The sequence below is a fragment of the Lynx canadensis genome, chromosome A2 (genome assembly GCF_007474595.2).
Source record: "Lynx canadensis isolate LIC74 chromosome A2, mLynCan4.pri.v2, whole genome shotgun sequence".
Taxonomy (NCBI): domain Eukaryota; kingdom Metazoa; phylum Chordata; class Mammalia; order Carnivora; family Felidae; genus Lynx; species Lynx canadensis.
In genome coordinates, this window is record NC_044304.2 from 80,616,539 (window position 1) to 80,638,198 (window position 21,660).

Genomic DNA, 21,660 nt, shown 5'->3' on the forward strand with positions numbered 1-21,660 from the left:
CTCTGGGAAATTACTCACTTACACATTTTAAGTACTAGACACTAGACGTCCCCCCGCTAAGGGTAAATGCTAGTAGTCAAGGCTTGATTTGGAGGGTGAATGATGCACATAGCAAGATGTATCTTACTTGTGTTTTTTTTTTTAATTGAATTATTTCAAAGATAAATTGTCCCTCTTGCCTGCATTTACTGTGCAGTGACATTCCTGTTACCCTTTAGTGTTACCTTTATAAGCCGAGCGTTCCAGAAGTTATTTCCTTTAAGTGCTTTACGTACCAATCATATATGCTTTCACCAGATGGGTAGCATCCTTACTTTGGTACTTGCTGGTGTACAGACTTTCTGTAATCAGAGCTAACTAACAGAAGGGGCACACCCTCAGTTTTCTAGAAGTTCTTTAAAAATAACCTTTTATTAGGGGCGCCTGGGTGGCGCAGTCGGTTAAGCGTCCGACTTCAGCCAGGTCACGATCTCGCGGTCCGTGAGTTCGAGCCCCGCGTCAGGCTCTGGGCTGATGGCTCAGAGCCTGGAGCCTGTTTCCGATTCTGTGTCTCCCTCTCTCTCTGCCCCTCCCCCGTTCATGCTCTGTCTCTCTCTGTCCCAAAAATAAATAAACGTTGAAAAAAAAAAATTTAAAAAAAATAACCTTTTATTACTAAAGAAGCATTATGAGTGCAATAAAAAAAGAATAGAAAAAATAAACAAAAGAAAATAAAAACATTATATTGCTACCCTTCAAAGATTATCACTAACACCTTAAGGCATATCCTTCCAGATCTTTTTCTGTGCATATATACTTACATTTTTTAACCAGAGTAAGATCATATTCTACATAGTGCTCTGCAAGTCATTTTTCAGTCAACAATCCTTGTTTCCTCATCTGGAATACTTTTACCTCAGATCATATTCAGGTTTCCCCAGTTGTCCTCAAATTTATACTTGGTTTGTCCAGACTAGTATCCATTCTGTGACCTACCACTACAACTGGTCATGTCCCTTCAAGTCCCTTAAGTCTATCTTAATCCAGTACAGTCCCTTTTATGACATTGAGTTGTTGAAGAGAGACTGGGGCAGTTGTCCTGTAGAATCCCCATTTTGTTCTTTCAAGGTGTTATATCGCTTGTCCCTTTATTTCCTGAATTACCTGTAATCTAAAAGTTTTATCTAAAAGCTTCATGGATTTGAATAAAACATTTTTTTTTTTGCTGGAATATATCCTAGATGAGACACATGCTTTAAATCTCATCACATCAGAAAATACATAATATCTAGTTGACCTACCACTAAATGATGCTGATAGCCTCATCCCCCACTTACGTTTTCTCCATTGTGACTTGTGAGTTTTCTATCTGGTTTTCCTTTGGCATTGAATGAATGCCCAGTTCCCATTAGCCATTCAGCCAGGGGTTTTAACAGTGATAATCCTTACCTAAATCAATAATTTTATTAAGGCTTGAGATTTTTTTTTCCATTTCTCTCATTTCTTCAGCATTTATTAGTTGGTGTTTCTTTGTAAACTACAGCTATCCCTCCTCAACCTGAGTTATTTGGTCATCCTTAAATACAATCCTTTCTTACTGGAAAGGCAGGTTAAATGCTTTATTTTTTCCATTTAATTATCAACTTCAAAGTAAGGAGTTGGTTTAACGGGCAATGACATAGTAGACTCTTTTACATTTCTCTTTTTCGGTGTAATCATAGGCTCGTGTATTTTTACAGTTTTAATGTTCCTCAGTCCATTATAATTCTTTTTGGTGCTCATTTGTCACTACTGTGACCTGTGGGCACCCCTAGAACTTCTGTTGCTGCTAATAGTAAAGTAACCTTGAAGACCATGTATTTAATTAAGAAAGCTAATTTCTTGGTATAACTTAGTATCTTCCTTGGAAGTCCATAATAGTTAATTCTTATCAGACCCAGGGGGGGTAAGCCTATGAATGAGTAAAATGCCTATTTCAGGCACTCTTCATAGTTGTTCAAGTGGGGGGAGAACTTTAAGCCAATTCGTCATCAAAAAGGTCTTGCTCTTGTAGTTCTAAGTACTACCTCACTCCAAATCAAAGCACAAGTATTAGCCAACCTGCCTAAAGCCTCCTCTGCTGAAATTTCCTGCTAACAGTCTGTTTTTCAAGCATGTTTTCTTACTGACTTCTTTTTAGTTTTCATAAAGAAAACACTGCCAGGAGAAAAGTGGGCAGATCCCAGGAAAGAGTCGTGTTAGCATGGGTCTAACTCCAACCAAACCCTATGGTTTGTTTGCTTTAACTCTCAGATTTTGCAGTGACTTTACTAATTTAAAGTGGACCCCCTCCTTTCTAATCAGTACTTAATGGAGATCTAGAAAGAAATGAGATTTTCACCCAGCTACTTTCTTTGCAATCATCACACGCAAGATCACATACATCTGCATTCTGATACAGACTGCCTTCTGAAGGAGCATGTAGTTGTAGCACCTCAGCTTTAGTGGAAGCTTTTGTAAGAGGGCCTGCACCATTTCCGCCACTAATGCAGAACTTAAAGATTCTAAACAATGTTATAAAATACTTCATTGCATTGACTTTAGCACCCGTCTTCATCAAATGCTTTACATACAGAAATTCACATCCTAGTTGTTGATAGATTGAAAGTAGGGTACAAAAAATAGTATTTATCTGTATTTACAGATTTGTATTTAACTTTTCTGTTCCTTAATTTTCAACCTATTTTGAATAGATTTTTACCATGTACATAAAAAGCACTGAAGACTTAAGGAAAGTTTTTTGTTTGTTTCAGCGAGCCTCTGAGGATGTAAGAATGCATTTCAAAATGTTTTATCTATATGTAAATATGTTGGAATGTTTTACTTAAAATTATTTAATATAGTAGAAAATTTCCTGACCTTTTTTACTTTAAGTTTGCCTCTTTGTTCTTCTTTCTGGAGCTCAATAGCCAGTAGCATGTGCTTCCTATGTGTCTCAAACCCTGGTTCAAATTCAGTCTCACTGCCCTGTCAAAATGAGCATAATCCACAATGATAGATCTAGGGACTTGGTTGGTCTTATTTTTTGGCAATATGGGAGAGCCCTGTCTTCAGGAAGGTCCCATATAGAGAAGTTGTCTTTCTAAAATCCTACATGATAGGATAGTGGTTGATTTCTGCCTCATGGATGGATGGAATATGTAAACAATTGTGAACCAGGGCCCAGAAAATTAATTCATGTCATAGATATGGACTCTGTATAATGGCAGCTTATAGTGGGATCCCATTTGCCAGTCCCATCTGCAGTGGGACTCAGAGAAACAAGGATATGAATCCTCTGCAAGCCCTGGGAGTTCACTTTATAGTTTTCAGGTAACCCCTAAAACCCCTATAGTTTTCAGGTAACTCCATGTGGTTTGATCCTGTATTCTTACCTATTTAACAGAGAAAGGAGGTACCTGCCTCCAAAGGTACATTTTGAGAAAATGAGTCTTCCCTGGTGTGTGCGTGGAGTGGGTAACAAACCCAAAGAATCTGCCCTGGAATGGGTAGGTGTGTTTTTCTGTTTTGGGGGATGTGGGGATGGGGTGGCGTATGCCCTTGCTGAGGCTGAGGGAGAGGGAAGGGAGTATGTAATGTGGTAGGGAAGGCTTGATCTGTTACGTCTGCCCCTTTAAAGATAGTAATCAACTTAAAATTATCAGATCACACAAAACTTCCTTGGTGTGAGCCTGTGCACTTTGAGTGTAAAAAATGCTGTTGGTCCTTTTTAGTGTACCTTTCAGGAATGCTTTTAGGAGTCCATATATTTAGATTTGTGATAATATGGTTTGAGTGTAGATAAAAGTTGGGTTGAGAAGTGACAGAAGTACCTACCTTAATTCTCCAAATAGCCAGCCAAAATGCATGGGAGGGTTTTGAAACCGCTCAAATCCCAACAACAGAATGTTCAAGAGCTTAGCATTGTAGCAGGTAACCTGCCTGCTTATGGACTTGGATTTAATGAAGCCTGAGCATCTCAAAAATTTATCTGCCTTTGAAAAAAAAGGCACACCAGGCTCCTCATTTCACTTTATGTAACAGATGAACCTGAGCTTTGTGGAAATTACATTTTTACAAATCCATCACATTTTTACAGTGTTTTTTAAAAGTATTTTCTAAAGAGCACTACAGCATTTTTCTAGAGTCATCAACTCTTTGTGTTTTATCAGCACTGATTTATGTATGACATACACGTGTGCCCATACACACGCATATACACATGTATACGTACACACACGTATTTTAGGTGGAGGGGGTTACCGAGTGTGTATTTTATCTTTTAAAATGGGATACAAAGATGCTAATCTAGATACAGTTGGGCAGAAACACCCAAATTTTTCAAATAATTGTCGGTTTGATGTGTGGTCAGTTAGATTTTCAGCATGTAACTGAGATGTCAAGATTCTCCAGAGTCTAGAATATGTTAGGCCTGAGTGAGCTCAAGACATCCTCCAGTGTGAGTCATCTCAAATTGGTGCATAGAAGTATGGGGCTACATGAAAACATGGTAAGACTTAAAACAGCGTGATCTAAATGCTTGTTTCTCAAAATATTACAAAAACATACATCTTCAGTTATTTACCTGAGTATTTTATTATATGCATAAAACCTAGAAAGGGTTCATCCTATTTCATACCTCACGAGAGACCAGGGCAGGCTTGGAAAAATTTTTCTGATCAATTTCGCAAAAAAGAAAAATGGAAGACAGAAAAGAATGCTGGTTGGATTTTATGAACGAAGAGCTTTCATTTTTCTCTTTGAAAATGTTCATATTTTAAATACTTCAACTCAATACTCAAAGCATTATGTTGTCCACTTTTTCTTTGAATTAAAATGTATCCAGCTCTTGCTATTTTGCATTACTCATGAACATTGAACTGCAATAAAAACAGTCTTTATGGTGCCTGGGTCTCAGTATTTGGGCAGGGAGGATAACTGTGGTGCAAGACAAGAGGGGATTTGGTGGCGGCTGAACAAGAAAGAATTTTAAAGGGATGTGCTGAGGATCCTAATTCGATTTTATTTTTAGAAATACCTCACTTCACCAGAAGTCTAATAGGAATTTTACTGACATTTTAAACCATTAATTTACAAGATGAAGTATTTCTCTTTATGAAACCAATGGTGTATATATTTTTCTTTCTGCTTTACTGCTTTACTAGCCATTAAAATCACTAATTCTTGATTAACTTGAAATTGAAATCAACTCAAATGGCAAAGCAAAACCTAAGACATCAGATGCTTCTTCCACTTTAAAAAACGTTTGGCCAAAGTGTTATTATTTATTCGATGTGGTAGGAAAAAAACAACAACATGTAAACACATGTGGTCCTGTGCCTAGATGGGCTATTGTGATGAGGGGCAGAAGAGCAGGAAGGTGAGGAACACAGGCGACAGAGCTGACACACCTGGACGTTCAATCCCAGCTCCAAGTCAATCAGGTAGGAAAGCTTTGCAGGCATTACATCAACATGCATGAGACCTGCCTCACCGCGTGGGAGGATACAATCGGCACCCATACGGCCCACAGGCCAGCATATGCCAAGAACATACGTGGTCTAAGCAAGCACTTGAGGAGATGGGATCCTTAAATGGTAGCACTTCAAAAACAGTCAACAGACACTGTAATAAGCATTTCTGCCAAATGACATCAGATATCACCTTTCACTGTACTACAGAAAAAAGACATCTGAAAAAAGCATACAATTTTGAAATGCTTTATTTTTACGTGTTTAATGGTTATTAACAAGTCTATTTAATAAGGTTAGGATTCCAATGAAAAGTGTTTTCGTGAAAGTCTTCAGGGGTCAGTTGTATGTCATATAGCGGGGAGTAGCACTGAATTTGGCATAAGACTTAATGACCTTATTTACAGCCTCCAGGAAATCCTTCTCAGTAGCAATTTTTCGCCGTGCTCTGATAGCAAACATACCAGCTTCTGTGCATACACTTCTAATCTCAGCACCTTTCGAACAAAAAGAAAACAACAGGCTTATTAAAGCAGCCTGAACACACAGACCAGCAAGTACAGTAAGCAAGACCTTTTCACCTACCAGTGCTATTTGGACACAGTCGTGCTAACAGTTCAAATCTGATATCTCTTTCCACACTCATTGAGCGAGCGTGGATCTTAAAAATATGAGTCCGACCCTAAAAATAGGGGAATTAATAAATATTAAAAGGGAAAGACATCACGGAATTTCAAGAATCCCTTCTCTAAAACGAAATGATTTTCTTACCTCTAGATCAGGTAAGCTAAATTCAATCTTTCTGTCCAATCTCCCTGGCCTCATCAGTGCTGGATCCAAAGTGTCAGGTCTGTTAGTGGCCATCAGCACTTTAATGTTACCTCGAGGATCAAAACCGTCCAGTTGATTGATCAGTTCCAGCATCGTTCTCTGCACTTCGTTGTCTCCTCCAGCACCATCATCAAAACGAGCCCCTGGGAAGACGAAAAATAAGCTCTTCGTGTCCACTCAGGACAGCACTATGCGTAACCCAGAAGTATTACAGATCTCAAGTCAGGTACTCCAGCTCAAGTGAACGTCTCACTTTTAAGCATATTCTATAAGAACAGCCTACTTTACAGGAAAACTAAATTAGAAGGTGAATCTTTGAAAAGGACTCCTCATAGATATTTAAAAGGGGCTCCTTTCAAGTATTTTTTAAGTCCTCTTTGAAGAATTTTGTTTTTTAAATTACTCAAGAACACCTCCATTTCTAACACCATATACATCTGGATAAGGCACATGCAAACTTTAGCACTCCAATGGTGTCTGACTGTATGTAAGAAACTGTCATACTCTAAGTTTCTCCAAACAGTCCTTAAAAATACCGCTACATCCATAATACAGTAGAACTATAAAGCTTACATCACGCTGATTTAGATGTGTTAGAGTACTCTAGATTGTCAATCTCTCATTTCAACCAACATAGCAAAAAAATAAAAAAAAATAAGGCCTCCAAATATATATTTTCCTTTTTAAGTTGTATAAATACATATTGTTGTATTAAGGTATTATGTACACTATATAAAACAAAAAAATTGGAAAACTTTTAAATGAGATTAAAAGTATGAAGAAAAATTCTAGATTTTCTTCCTGCACACTAATACTATTTGATACACAGTCTACTTTGGACACTACCTCTTCAGAGCATCCTGACATCATCATAAGGCTTATTCCAAAAATACTATAAAGGAAACTTCAGAGTCACAACACTAAATCGATACACTGTGGTCACATTATGGCTGGCCCTTGAAGACATTAACCACAGAAGCATCCAAACTCAACAACACTCATCTGTCTAAAAACAAGACTTGGGGTAACCTAACTGCAGTCCCCAAACAGCATTACAGGGTGCAACTATATTTTCAAGTCATTTTTGTCACTAAGTTCATTAACTGAACATATGCCAATTCCTCCAGCTATTAAGAATGATTACTCTCTTGGGGCGCCTGGGTGGCTCAGTGGGTTAAGCGTCCGACTTCAACTGAGGTCACGATCTCGCAGTCCGTGAGTTCGAGCCCCACGTCGGGCTCTGGGCTGATGGCTCGGAGCCTGGAGCCTGCTTCCGATTCTGTGTCTCCCTCTCTCTCTGCCCCTCCCCCCGTTCATGCTCTGTCTCTCTCTGTCTCAAAAATAAATAAACGTTAAAAACAATTTAAAAAAAAAAAAAAAAAGAATGATTACTCTCAAAGACTATTGTAACAGTTCAGGCCTCCAGAAGAGTAGCTTTCAAGGTCTATCTCATTTATGACTTACTTCAAACCAAACACCCATAAAATTAACAAGGTATGAATTATCATTCCCTTTATAAGGCAAGTGAACAGAGTCTCAGAGTTAGAATAACCTGTCCAGATCCCACAGCTAATATTTTATTTCATCAAATCAACGAAGCCAACAAGAACATTCTTTTAGGTATACTTCATGAAAAACCACCACCAATTAAATTATGCCCCAAAGCTTTCTGATCACATTAAGTGAAGCTGTATCCTAAGTTAAGAGTTGTTAAAGTGTGAAAACAAGGGTCATGTGAATGAAATTAGGAAAAGTACAAAGATAAAGACTTGGAGAAATAGCAATGCTCTGTTTCTTTTTTCCTAATAATGTATCTCTACTGGTTATTAGATCTGTAGCTCCGACATGCCAGAGCTCATACAATAGCTGGAATTAAAATTTTGTACAAGATTAACGTATCAAGAGAACTCTACACATATTACTTTAAAACACTCACGAAACCCAATCCTAAAGTAGTACTCTAAAATACTGCCCATACCTCCAATAGCATCAATTTCATCAAAGAAGATAAGGCAGGCTTTTTTTGTTCTGGCCATTTCAAAGAGCTCCCGAACCATTCGAGCCCCCTAATGAGAAAAATAATTTAATTCAGAGTTGGTTTAAAAAGACTTTTAAGTACAGTAAGAAATTATGCTTCAAACCTTTCAATATTCCTAACAGTGTTCTCAACTATTATTACCAAAAGCTTTTTCAAAAAAAAAAAAAAATGAAATTTGTTACCTATTCCATCATATTAATCTCATTAGTTTCAAAACAGTATTAATTTCATGATTCTTTACCTATTAAATAGCCAATAACTTCCAGACTTGAAGAGATCAAATTAACAGTTAAATGCACCATTTCAATCAGTTAAAATTGAGGAAACAAAAAAATGGCATCTGATTTATCACTTGGCATTTCTGATCACCAATTTTAATTTGTAAGTTTTGATCAAGGAATAAAATTATACCTTAACTAATACAGCTCCTTTACTAATTCTTATTCTAAGTATATGAGTTGTTAATGCTTCAGATGCAATATATACAGCCCTAGACTTCCTCTCTAATGAGAACATATATACACATGTATACGTATGTGTGTGTCACACATATACAGACAACTATGTTCTTTCTCAGTACAATATGAAACGTTGCTTCTGAAATAAAAGTACACTTTTAAATGCACAATTCACCACGTTTCTGGGGTCTTACACACCAAATCTGTAGAAAAGGTCCCAGTATACTGATTAAAAATTTTAAGCAGTTGTTTAGTTCCAGTGACCACAAGGAAAGGCTGGTGGCTTCTGAACTACTAATTACAAACCATCAATCAAAAAAAATTTCAAGTCTCAGTCCTTCAATGTGGAATTGATGAGGGAGTGCGGGGCAAGCTGAGGGCAAAGTATAGGCTAACAGCAACCCCCACCTCCCGGTGGACTATGTGTAGTAACCTTCGGACACTCCTCGCTACCCAAGAACAAAGGAAAAGGGTTTAAGTGCTTGCCATGGTAATGTGGGAAACGAAAGCAAATGAAAAATTAAATTCCCTTACTGCCTACAGCCCATAGACAAGTCCTTGAAACCAGCAGAGTGACCTCCCTCTAGGAGCTCAGCTGCCTAGTTGTACTTTGCTAGGAGCAAAATGAATCTTGGCTTAACAATATCCCAACCTCAAGGATCCTGTAAGTCTACTTCCTTTATCTCAACTACCCCAAGATATATAATGGCAATCATACTTCAAGCTTATGGCCCCCGATATACATTTGAAGGGTCTCATGACTGAGGTTTTATTAAACAGTAATAAATGGTATTTCCCTAACAACAGCTAACCTCTCATGGTCTTGGAAACCTTATTTCCAAAATGCCAGAGACTTACTCTATCCCTGACCGCCCCCAACCTGAGGGTATATAATGAGTTACCCATCACAACCCCAGTGCAGCTCTTCCTGCCCACGGGTCTTGTCCCCACCTTTCTGCACCAAAGATGTCTTCAAGAATTCTTTCTTGGTCGTCAGCTCTGGACCCCACGAACCCCATCACCCCAAAACTTCATCAGAACTGCTATTCCACATTATAAATCTTTCATGGGGCTACATATGTTTTGATCAATTTACTTTACCTCACCAACGTACTTCTGTACAAGTTCAGATCCAATAACTCGAATGAAGCAAGCGTCTGTCCTGTTAGCAACTGCCCGAGCACAGAGTGTCTTGCCTGTACCCGGTGGGCCAAAGAGCAGCACACCCTTGGGAGGCTCAATGCCAAGGTTAACAAACCTCTCCGGCTGTGAGGGAGACAGGATTTTTACATTTATTACTTAGGTATGATAAAAACAAAACTACTTCTATATCATATTTAAATCAAAATTATTGACTCCATAATCAATATACTTAATAAGAATTTTACTTATTCTAAGACATAAGATCTAAACTAGACTCATATCAGTACATAATGCTGAACAGCTTTTAAAGGTATTTCTCCTTAACAATACATTTTTCCCTCTAATTTAAAAAAAAGTACTGTTTTAAAAAACAAAAGAATTACGGTATTTAATATTCTAGTTTTCCATTATCCTCCTCAGCTTAATTTGATTCGATTTCCGCTTGGTATCATTAAAACACATGGTTCCTTCTACAATAACTTATATTTAACACCTTGCTAAAGGTTACACCTCAAACTCCTGTCACTCAAAATAGCAGATCTTTCTGCTTAGAGTAGGCCTGACCACTTGATTTGCTTTCTCTCCTGGGACATACTAATTCACCACACCTCTATCTTCTACCCCCTGACTAAGGAAAATATAAAATTTTTAAAGCTATCTAATGACAGGCAATTTAAGTGCACAGACTCAGCCACTTACATGAAGTAATGGGGTTTCAACTACTTCTCGAAGTTTCTCAATCTGTTCTTTACAGCCACCCACGTCACTGTATGTGACATCAGGTTTTTCCTCCACCTAAGGATGAAAATGTAGAACGTAAAAAGCCACAGGCTTTTGAATACTAGTTCAAATGTTCTATCCAGTAGAGCAGACCCAATACCCTAAAAGGAAAATCAGACTCCTAACAAGTAAGAATTTTAATAAAAATGGAATACATTGTCCAGTGTCCTAGAACCACTTGCTGTTATTACTTGCTATGATAACCAGTAAAAGAGACAAACCAGAAAAAGAAAGACTGATAAAGACTTTCTCATCTGAAAAACTGCTTAAAACATTTTCGCAGCTCTTCAGTATATGCCCACATATTGACAGGTTTCTAATCAATATTTCTAGTCAGCCTTTGAGATGGATGCAACTGTACTCAAAGTCATGTCATTCCTTTTCCCTCCCGCATTTTCTTACCTGCATCATGGTAACTGTTGGGTCAATCTTGGGAGGCAGCGGAATGTGAATCTGATACTTATTTCTGTCCACGCTAAAGAGATAAAAAAATATCCTCACTCAATACATTCAAAAAATTTACTAAGTTAATTACACGTATCATATATAACTTCCTTAATCCTAACTATCCTAGAGCAAGTTCTTCCTCTCCTTACACCATGTTACCTTCAACAGACTGGTAAACTCAACTCTAAAATCCTGCACTTCTTTGAGTATGACATTTAAAGCCATTCACAAAAAGCCCCAGTGGGGGTGGGAGAAAGGAGGTGGGTGGGAGGTCAGGAAGCTGATGCAGAAGAAAGGATGTCCAACTGTAGTACTCTACTGCACAGTATCCCTGTATTCCGTGGCACCCAGCCCATTCATTCAAAAGAAAGCCAAGGATGTGAATGTGACATGGTATCTTTAAGGAAAGCAGAGTATAAGTAGAATCTTACCCAACTCTCATCCCTTCTTCAATGTCAGTAGGTGCCACCTGATCACTAAGGTCCACCACAAACTTGGCAAACTGCTTCACGTTGATAATGTACTTTGGGTCCTCCGAATCAGCATTGATGATCTTTGTACACCTAACAGAGTAAAAGGCTTGATTAAAGAACCTAAACCACTAATAATGAATTCAAGTAACTAGATTCTGTCCTGGGCAAGCAGTAAACTGATGAGCAGGTGTAAATGAGAACTGCAGAAATTAGGCCACTATTAAAGATCTTTTTCTACGGAGTATGCGCAACCCCAAGGGTCCACTCCACTTTAGCTAAACTGGAAAATTTTCAAAAGATACACTGCCCTAGAAAAGTAAACCCAAATATTTCAACATTAAGAAGTTCTCTATGGGCACCTAGGTGGATCAGTCGATTAAGCATCCAACTTCGGCTCAGGTCATGATCTCAGTTTGTGAGTTCGGGCCCTGCATCGGGCTCTGTGCTGACAGCTCGGAGCCTGGAGCCTGTTTCAGATTCTGTGTCTTCCTTTCTCTCTCTGCCCCTCCCCTGCTCTCACTCTATCTTTCTCTCTCAAAAATAAAGTTTAATTAAAACAGTTTTTTTTTAAAGTTCTCTAATTTTTTTTAAAGTTTATTTATTTATTTTGTGAGAGAGAGAGAGAGAGAGAGAGCAAGTGGGGAAGGAATAGAAAGAAAGAGAGAATCTCAAGCAGGCTCCGCACCACCAGTGCAGAGCCGACTGCAGGGCCCGAACTCACAAATCACCTGATCATGACCTGAGCCGAAGTCGGACGCTTAACCGACTGAGCTACCCAGGTGCCCCAAAAAGTTCACTAATTTGATTTTCTTAACTATGTTTGTTTATTTGTAATACTCTTCTATATCTTAAGTTACTCTCCATTTTATTTTCCCATTGGAAAGACAGTCATTTTACATCAAGTTAAGTAATGTGTTTTCATTCTTTCCTGAGTTTATACTTCAAATCCATTTTTATCATTGTTGCTATTTTTAACTTAAATGTATTTTAATTTCTTTTTCTGTGTGACATGGTGAAGGCAAATCTGTAATACCATGTACATAATAATAGCAAGTAGTCTAGGGCGCCTGGGTGGCTCAGTTGGTTGAGTCTGACTCTTGATTTCAGCTCAGGTCATGATCTCAGAGTTGTGAGATTGAGCCGGTATCAGGCTCTGCACTGTACATGGAGCCTGCTTGAGATTCTCTCTCCCTTTTCCCTTACACATGCAGGTGGTCTCTCTCTCCCTCTTCCTCAAAAAAAAAAAAAAAAAAAAAGACTCAAAGATAAAGTTAAGAAAATCTCACAAAAGTAGAGCAAAAAGACCAAAAACAAACAAACAAAAACAAAAAAAAATGCAGGAGAGAAAGATTAGCATATTAGTGGAGATATCCAGGAGGCCCAATTTCCAAAGAATAGAAGTCTGAAGTCTGGAACAAAGGACCAAGAACATGGGAAATCAGTAAGCAATAATTTCAAGAAAAACCACCACCATGAAGGCCAGGAGAGCCCAGCACCGTGGATGAAATGGATCAGTACTGAGGCACGTAGTCATGAAAGTTCAGAACCATGAGAACAAGGAGACCCTATGACTTTCAGATGAAAAACAGGTCACATGTACGGGACTGGGAATCAGAGCAGCTTCAGACCAACAATACCAGGAGCTGGAGGACAATGGAATGCTGCCTTCAAAATTCTGAAGAAGGAACTTTATATCAGCCAAGATCTTTTCAGACATACGTAGTCTCCAAATATGACATCCCAACTGACCTCTTTCAGGAAGCTACCAGAGAACAGAGCCCACCTAATGCAGGTGTAAGTAAACCAAAAAGACAAACTCATGGTACATAAACAACAGGAGAGAGGCAAAGGGAACCTGCAGGGAAAGAGGTCACAGGATGGTTGCGATTTCGTAGGTGGAAAGGGCCACCAGTAGTGCACTGAAGCAGGTTGGCAAGTGCTGGGAAAGACTTCTTCAGGAAAATGGACCAGAGAGAATCCTGGTGCAGAGGACACACCCGAGGCATATGTGAGAAAAAAACCTGATGGACTTAACACTTCTGAAGATCAATTTAGTTGAGTATTTATATACATAGAAAACCAGGCAAATAAGAAAACAAGATGGTTATGACAAGAAAAATAAAAACTGGTACAAGAAAGAAAAAGCAATCAGTTTATTTACTACTTGCCTCTTTATAAATAGCACTACTTAGCCACAGTTGTGAAATCAATGAATACTGATCTAACCAAATTTTTAATGTAATTAAGGATGTAGGATAGGAAAAGTATCCTATCCTATTGGGATGATGACAGAGGAAACAAAATGAAATCCTCAGGCCAAGAGATGATATCTAAAGCTAAAAAAAATAATCAAGATGTAATCTACAAAACATAAGATTTTGCATTGTCCATAAGAATCATGAAGGTAGAAATCAAAATAACCAGCTAAAAATTTTGAAAAGAGGTGTCTCTAAGGAAGAGGAATTGGGAAAGACAACTATTGTTATAGAACTATTTAACTCCTTAAAACCATGATAAAACTGAAAAATAAACCAAAATAAATGGGAAAGACAGAAAAAGGGAGTAAGGGATAAAGGAAAAGAGGAAAGGAAAAATAACCTTTACCATAGTAAAGAGATAAAATGAAAATAAAATTTCCAGTGATTAGAATAAAACACAGAAGAATACAATCTTGAATTGGGCTAAGGCTTCTTGAGCAACATTCAAACCCAAAAGGTATAATGAAAATGTTTACATATTTTATTTGCCTCCTAAAAACTTTAAACATCAGTACAACAAAAGGTAGCAACAAGTTAAAAGTCAAGCGACAGAATGGGAAAAAAATATTTGTAGCATATTAAAGAAAAGATAAATACATACAATATGTAAAGTGCTCCTAAAAATTCACAAGAAACAAACCAATAGAACAAAATATGAATGGACAGAGAAATACAAATGTTTAATAAGTATAAGAAGCAGCTATCACACCAGTAATCAGCACAATGCAAATTAAGATGAGATATTTTCCCCCACATGGCAAAAGTGTAAAAATTGATGATCACATATCTTATATTGATCAGGCAAACAGGCATTTGCCTCAAAACCTCATGTTAAGGAGTATGAACTGGTCAAATCACCTTTTTCCAGATTTTCAAAACTGTAAATGCCTTTGACCTCATAATTCCACTGCTAATAAGCTATACTAAGAAATAAATGCACACACATAGAGAAATATTTAACATGAACGTTCAATGTAGCACCATGAAGAATAACAGAAATTGTAAACAGACCAACACATACAGAATATTACATAATTTTTAGAAACCAAGAGAAACCAGAAATAGAGGTACTAAAAAAAAAAAATCAGGATATGTTTCTTTGCATGCAATATATACATGAAGACATAGGATGACTAAAAGGACCAAACTATTTTCAGTTGTAGCTGAAGAAGGGGCAGTGGGACAGTGAAGATGGGAAGGGAGATTCTCATGTCTTCATCTGATCTTTCTGTATCATTTGAATCTTTTATATGATTATGTCTTTACCTACTTCTTGAATAATTACTGAAGGCATAAAATTTAATCCCAGATACTTCTGGAGAAAGCTTTATTTATGCAGAATGTGGAATAAAAAACTTTTATGAACTATTGCATTATACCCCGGATTCTAAGAAGTGCTTGAGCATACAGATAAGAATAAATTTCCAAGGAGTGCTATGCATACCTCGCAACCTGCAAAGGCTGTTCACTCTGCAGTGTTTGCTTATCTGCAGCCAAATCCCAGAGTGCTGGTGGGGCCAGGCCAGTATCAGATTCTTTGATACCTACATAAAGAAGGATAACAAGGTTCACTGAAATGTAATGCATCACCTTGAAGCAAGCTTCCACAGCCTCAGCTCCAATGACATTTTGGACTGAATATGTGGCAGTGGGGAGTGTCCTGTGTGTTACAGTCGGCAGCATCCCTGGCCTCTAGCCACTGGATGCCACCAGCACCACCTCCCCTTCAAGTCACGAGAATCACGAGTATCTCCAGTCACTGCCAAATGTCCTGGGGGAAAGGGATGCTGGGGCAAAATCACCCCAGTTGAAAACCACTGCCCTAAAGTAGTCACAAGCCAAAATCCAACACCATATTTGACAAATACTATGAAACTTCACCACTCAAGTTTCCAACTCATGAGCAGAAAAGTTTCCAACTACTGGGCAATAGCCCACTTACTTAAGCAATACCATGTGAGACCACATTTTTATTCGCTAAGAAATTTTTACTTGTTTATTAGAGTCTACTGAACTTGTCTCTGACCAATAGAAACATTACTTGCTTAAAGGATGATGTTGCTTAACTGCTTAAGCATTATATTTGGTTGTAAAAGGTAGTGAAAGATTACTAAAGGAGATCCAATTTCTTAACAGACAGGAAGGATAGTAATTTTTTTGGTCTATAATTCACGAAGGAATAACATCTGTATTTAAACTCCTTAGATGTAATTAACACATTACATTTAAAGATAAGAGACCAGAATAATGAAATACACACCAGTAAGCTCATTGATCTTCTTGAGAAGTTGTTGAATGTCATCTTCAACCTGCTTTATCTGCCTAGAGTAAGTGCTCTGACCCTAGGAGATAAAAATCACTGTAATTAGAATATCAAGACATCAACAATTTACAAAACTGCAGACAGAAACTTTTAACAGTTACAATCTCAATAGCTATTATTGTCCCAATGCTTGTGATGTGGAAGTAGAGAGAATATATCATTTTCAGAAGTATTCCCAAACTAATATTTTTGCCCAAAGACACAATGCACTATTATGCAAGGTAACAAATGAAAATCATGCCTGAAATTAACCCAACTACAAGCCCTAAGCATTGAAACTTTCTATTTCAGATCTAATTCAGGTACATACATTTTAAATATAGTAAACATTTGTCTAAGTTATTTCAAAAATCTTTCAATATAGCACCACACTTAATTACAAATAATATAAAAAATGTATGCGCTTTGACATGCTAAATATTTGCTCTCTGATCTAATCTGGAGAGAAACTGTGGTATGTAACTTTTTTCAGTGAGGATTACTACAATCTGCCAGACATTCTCTTCTAATTATTCTGGGAGGCTAGTACCAACAATAGTTCTTTCAACATAAAACATCTATACTTGGTAGACATTGAAAACGACTTACGTAAGTTTTCAGCAAGGCAATATCCCCCTCATCCAGAGCTAAAATAAGAGAGAATACATGAGATTCAAAAAGAGGAAAGTAGAGCTAACAATTCTGTTCAATTTACATTCAGTAACTGAGTGAGAAAAACTATGCAAAGTTGTAATGATATAAATACACCCAACAACTAGTTCCTGGACTCCAGGAACTTTTAACTAATTGGGTGAAGGCAGAATTTTACAAAGTGTATAACACAGCTGCTGAAGAGTCTCAAAGGGATGTGACACAAAAACAGGAAGCCCAAAGAACAGAGTTTGAGAATCAAAACGACCTGGGTACTAGCAAAGTCCCAGCAACGTCATGCAATCGCCAGGTAATGTTGGAAAACCCACTTTAAGCATCAGTTTTGTCATCTTTGAGAAACAGAGATAACAATAATTTTACCCTCACAATGTTGCTTTAAAGGTCAGATAAGATATGGATGAAGAAGCACCTAAAACTCTATACACGTTAATCATAATTATATGCAAGGAATAAATCTAGTAATACATGTACAGAATGATGGCATATCCAGAGAAATGCACAGATGAGATATTAGACCTCTGTGACTAAGTTTTCCACCAGGTGCCTGAGTAGCTCTGAGGTCTGCAGTATCCTAAAACACTTTCAAGGCAAACAGTAGAGTGTGGGATGAAATAAAGAGAAAATCTCTTTGGTGGGGGGAAGGTGGAAAAGAAGAAAAAACAGTGCTAGGAGAGGTTGAAGTTGTTTAGGAAGGGAAGAGAGAAAAAGGGAAAAACAACAACAACAACAAAAACACTGCAAGAATATTTTTTAAATAGCCTGTCAGGAACAAAAGAAGAAAAGAGCATAAAGATGGAACTAAAAGGGGAAGAAATCCTGTGAGCTCCGTGTGCGTATCACCTGCACTGTGAGAAGTGTCACGTGGCGGTGTTCTCTACAGAGAGTAATTTCACATTTTCAAAATTACAACTCCACTTCCAACATTCACCCTCCCGCTTGTGTTTGTGTCTGTGGTAAGGTACACGAACAAGGTTATTCACTGCTCTAGAATGGCCACCAGATTGAAAGACACCTATATGTGCATCACTAAGGATTAATTATATGTATTACTACTCACCCAAAAAAGTGGGATACTATGCAGATGCAGACAGGCAGACAGCACTGACGCCTTACATATAACGATATGAACTTATCCCTAAGACACATTAAAATCCGAAAATGTATATATACAATGCGCTACATTTTATGTAAAGAACAAACCCTTGATATGCACAGAAAATGTCTAGAAAGATAACGCAAAATGGCAACACTAGTTGCCTCGGCGGATCATGCATGCACGCCTGGGGCCAAGGACCACTTTTTCAATGTGTCTTTTTTTATGCATTTAGTGTTTTGAACCATATGAATAAATTACGTAGTCAAAGGAATGTTTTTTTTTAAAAAGAAAATACTTCTCAGGATCCTGACTACACAGTGACAGCACCAAGCCATCCCACTTGAGGGGGAGGAGAAGCAGAAAGAGGATACAGGTGACCAAGCACCACCAGGCAGGGAAACTTTTCAAGGCCTGCAAGACCAAGCAGGGTGAGTAACTTCATCAGGACCTGAGCTGAATATGAATAAAAATGTCGATCAGCGAGAGATGAATACAGAACTTGGAGTAGCATGAGGGACACAGAAGAGGCAGCCAGGGTAAGCCGACTGCCGCCCCCGACGAAATCATCGGGGGCACAAAAGGGACACAGGGCCGAGTGGCGAGCGGGACTCCAGCCTCTCCTCCGGGGCCAAGCCTGGCCCTGCTCCGGCCCGGAGCTCCTGCCTATGTCAACTGACCTCGGATGGGCTTGTCGTCCTTCTCATCCTCTTTGGTTTTCCGCTGATCGGCACCGAGGTAATCAGGCATTTTAGGAGTTCCAAAGGCCTCAGCTCTTAGGTGATTACACAGCACCTCTCTCGCTTCCGGTGGTGCCGCTCCTTCCTTTCCTCACCGGAAGTAAGCTGAGCTCTACGGACTCTTTTACTCTGCGCACGAGAACCGGAAGGGAGCCCCGGGAGGCGGGCTCGTGTCCTGCTCCCGGTTCCGTGGTCTAGGAAAAATTCCCTGTGGGAGGGGGACGCGGGTGGTCCCTGGCCCCTCACCATGGGGAGGTTACCTGAGCGACGGCCTTTTAAGACCAACCGTGGCTCAGTCCTGACTTTAAATCCTGATTTAGTCATTCATTTACTGTTCACTCTTGGGTAACTTCGTTACTCTCTCTGCTTTAATTTTTCCTTTGCCTCGCAGCATTGTGGAGGCTTTAAACAACTAGTGTTTTCAAAGTATCTGGCATATTAGATACGCATTAAGTAGTGGCTAGATCTACGAATACAGTGAAGAGATATGGAAGTTGTTCCTTAATTTGATGTTAGCATGGGATGAGGCGATGAAGAGTTTCAATTTTTGAGCCTCCTGCCAAAGAAGAGTGGTGCCTCAGATACAGGGAAGTCCGGGAAAAGAGCAGGTTTTGAAATAAATTCGTTTAGGAGGCAAACAGGAATTGATAAATAACTGTAGAATTTGGAAATGAAAAGTCTGACCCTTCTTTGCGTTAAAGGACTCAGTGCATAGTGGAGAGACAACCTACTGGATGGGGAAAGTATTTGCACGTCATATATCTGGTAAGGGATTAATATCCTGAGTATATGAAAAACTACCAATCAACAAGAAAACAACCCCATTTTATTTTTTCAACGTTTATTTTTAAGAGAGAGAGACAGAGTGTGAGCAGGTGAGGGGCAGAGAGAGAGAGAGAGAGAGAGAGAATCTGAAGCAGGCTCCAGGCTCTGAGCTGTCAACACAGAGTCTGGTAAGTGGCTCAAACCATGAAATCATTACCCGAGCTCGAAGTGGGAGGCTTAACCGGTTGAGCCACCCAGGCGCCCCAGAAAACAGCCCCATTTTAAAAATAGGGAATGGACTTGAGTAGAAATCTCTCCAAAGAAGATATACAAATGGCCAGCAAGCGTATAAAAAAAGATGCTCAACACCACTAGCCATTTTCATTTCAAAACCATGAAATACTGCCTTAGACCCATTAGAATGGCTATTATCAAAAAGCGAGGGTAAGGAGTAAGAAACTGTTGGTGAGGATGTGAAGAAAAGGAAACCTATACTGTTGGTGGGAATAGAAAATGGTGTAACCTCTATGAAAAATAGTATGGCTGTTCCTCAAAAAATTAAGAGTAGAATTACCATATGATCCAGCAAATTCAGTTCTGGATATACTCAGAAGAATGGAAAGCCAGGTCTCAAAAAAATTTATATCCCCGTGGTCATAGCAGCATTAGCCACAATAGCCAAAAGGTGGAAGCAACCCCATTGGCAGACGAATGGATAAGTAAAATGTGCATACAATGGAGTATTATTCAGCCTTAAAAAGGAAAGAAATTCTGACACATTAGAATTGTGAAGACACTATGCTAAGTAATTAGCCTGTCCCCAAAAGGCAAATAGTGTATGATTCCACTTATATGAGGTACCTAAAGTAGTCAAATTCATAAAGACAGAAATTAGAATGGTGATTTCCAGACTGAGGAGAGGTAGAAATGGAGGCTTGTTACTTAATGGGTACAGAGTTTCAATTTTGCAAGATTAAGAGTTTTGAAAATGGTATTTCAACAAAACAAACGTATTTAACACTACTGAACTGCACACTGAAAAATGGTTAGTATGTGAATTTCATGTTAAGTGTATTTTATCACAATCAAAAAAAAAAAAAACCTATGACCTTAGAGGTCATTGTAAGACCAGATGGGGTGGGGGGGGGGGGCGGAGAATGGATGAGGCAAGTGTGAGAATAAAATTAAGAAAGTGGAGTCAGGTTACTTTGAGCCTTAGAGCCTGTTTTAACAAGTGGTTGCATTAATAAAGAAAGGGGTTGGGAAACCTGGGTGGCTTAGTTGGTGAAGCAACCCACCTGGGCTGAAGTCATGATCTCACAGTTTGTGATTTTGAGCCCTGTATCAGGTGGGCTCTCTCCTGTCAGGGCTCTAGCCCAGAGTCTGCTTTGGATCCTTTGAGTCCCTCTCTCTCTCTACCCCTCCCCTCATCTCTCTCTCAAAAAAAAAAAAAAAAAAAAAAAAAAAAAAAAAAAAAAAAAAAATATATATATATATATATATATATATATTAAGCAAGGGGTCAGGGATAGCTTTAGGGGGAGTTGCTTATCTTAGTTTTTGAAATGTCAGTTGTGAAGTGACAGTTTTGTCATGGGGTAGATAACGGGACAAATCAATGGATTTAACTGAAAATGTAATTCATAGAGAATAATTCTCTAACTTCCGGTGCTCTTTCCCAAAGGGTAGCACATCAAGTCTTTTATTTTGTGCAACCTATTCCAGATACTGGGGAGGGGGGGGGGGGGGGGAAGCTTAGTGTGGAGGGGATGTGTGTGAATCTTCATCGACTGGTTTTCTTTTGCTAGTTCTTGCTTTTGACCGTAAGAAGGAATCATAATAAGCGCACAGTGGATTTTATTATACATTAAACAATTAAGTTCCAGAGTTCTGTAATTGGTAATATCTTAGAAAAACAACAACAACAACAACAACAAAACTTCATGCTTTTAGAACAGGGTAAAAAGATTGCCGGCCTTCCAGTAGAAGCTAACACTGAGGAGATGTTCTTTGCCAAACGTTACAAGGATTAAACGAGACAACGCAGGTAAATTACTAATATCGCAACAAATACAGGTTGCCATTATTATTTATATAAGTGCAAATATAGGTATATGTACAAAATTCTCTATAGATGTATATAGACTACAATAATTGTTCCCAATATTAATGCATAGATATCTTTTCATTTT

General features: G+C 38.5%; 1 protein-coding gene across 1 annotated transcript; it reads right to left on the reverse strand.

Annotated features, from left to right (window-relative positions):
• Positions 1-5,701: 5,701 nt before the first annotated feature.
• PSMC2 (proteasome 26S subunit, ATPase 2) lies at positions 5,702-18,795 on the reverse strand. The gene is made up of 12 exons (XM_030307804.1): positions 18,644-18,795; positions 16,808-16,845; positions 16,157-16,238; positions 15,341-15,440; positions 11,597-11,728; positions 11,121-11,193; positions 10,638-10,733; positions 9,897-10,061; positions 8,278-8,365; positions 6,240-6,442; positions 6,054-6,150; positions 5,702-5,965 (listed from the first exon to the last, which is right to left on the reverse strand). Exons 1-12 carry the CDS (start codon positions 18,711-18,713, stop codon positions 5,808-5,810), a joined length of 1,302 nt encoding a protein of 433 aa, XP_030163664.1. The 5' UTR covers positions 18,714-18,795; the 3' UTR covers positions 5,702-5,807.
• Between the last annotated feature and the right edge of the window lie 2,865 nt (positions 18,796-21,660).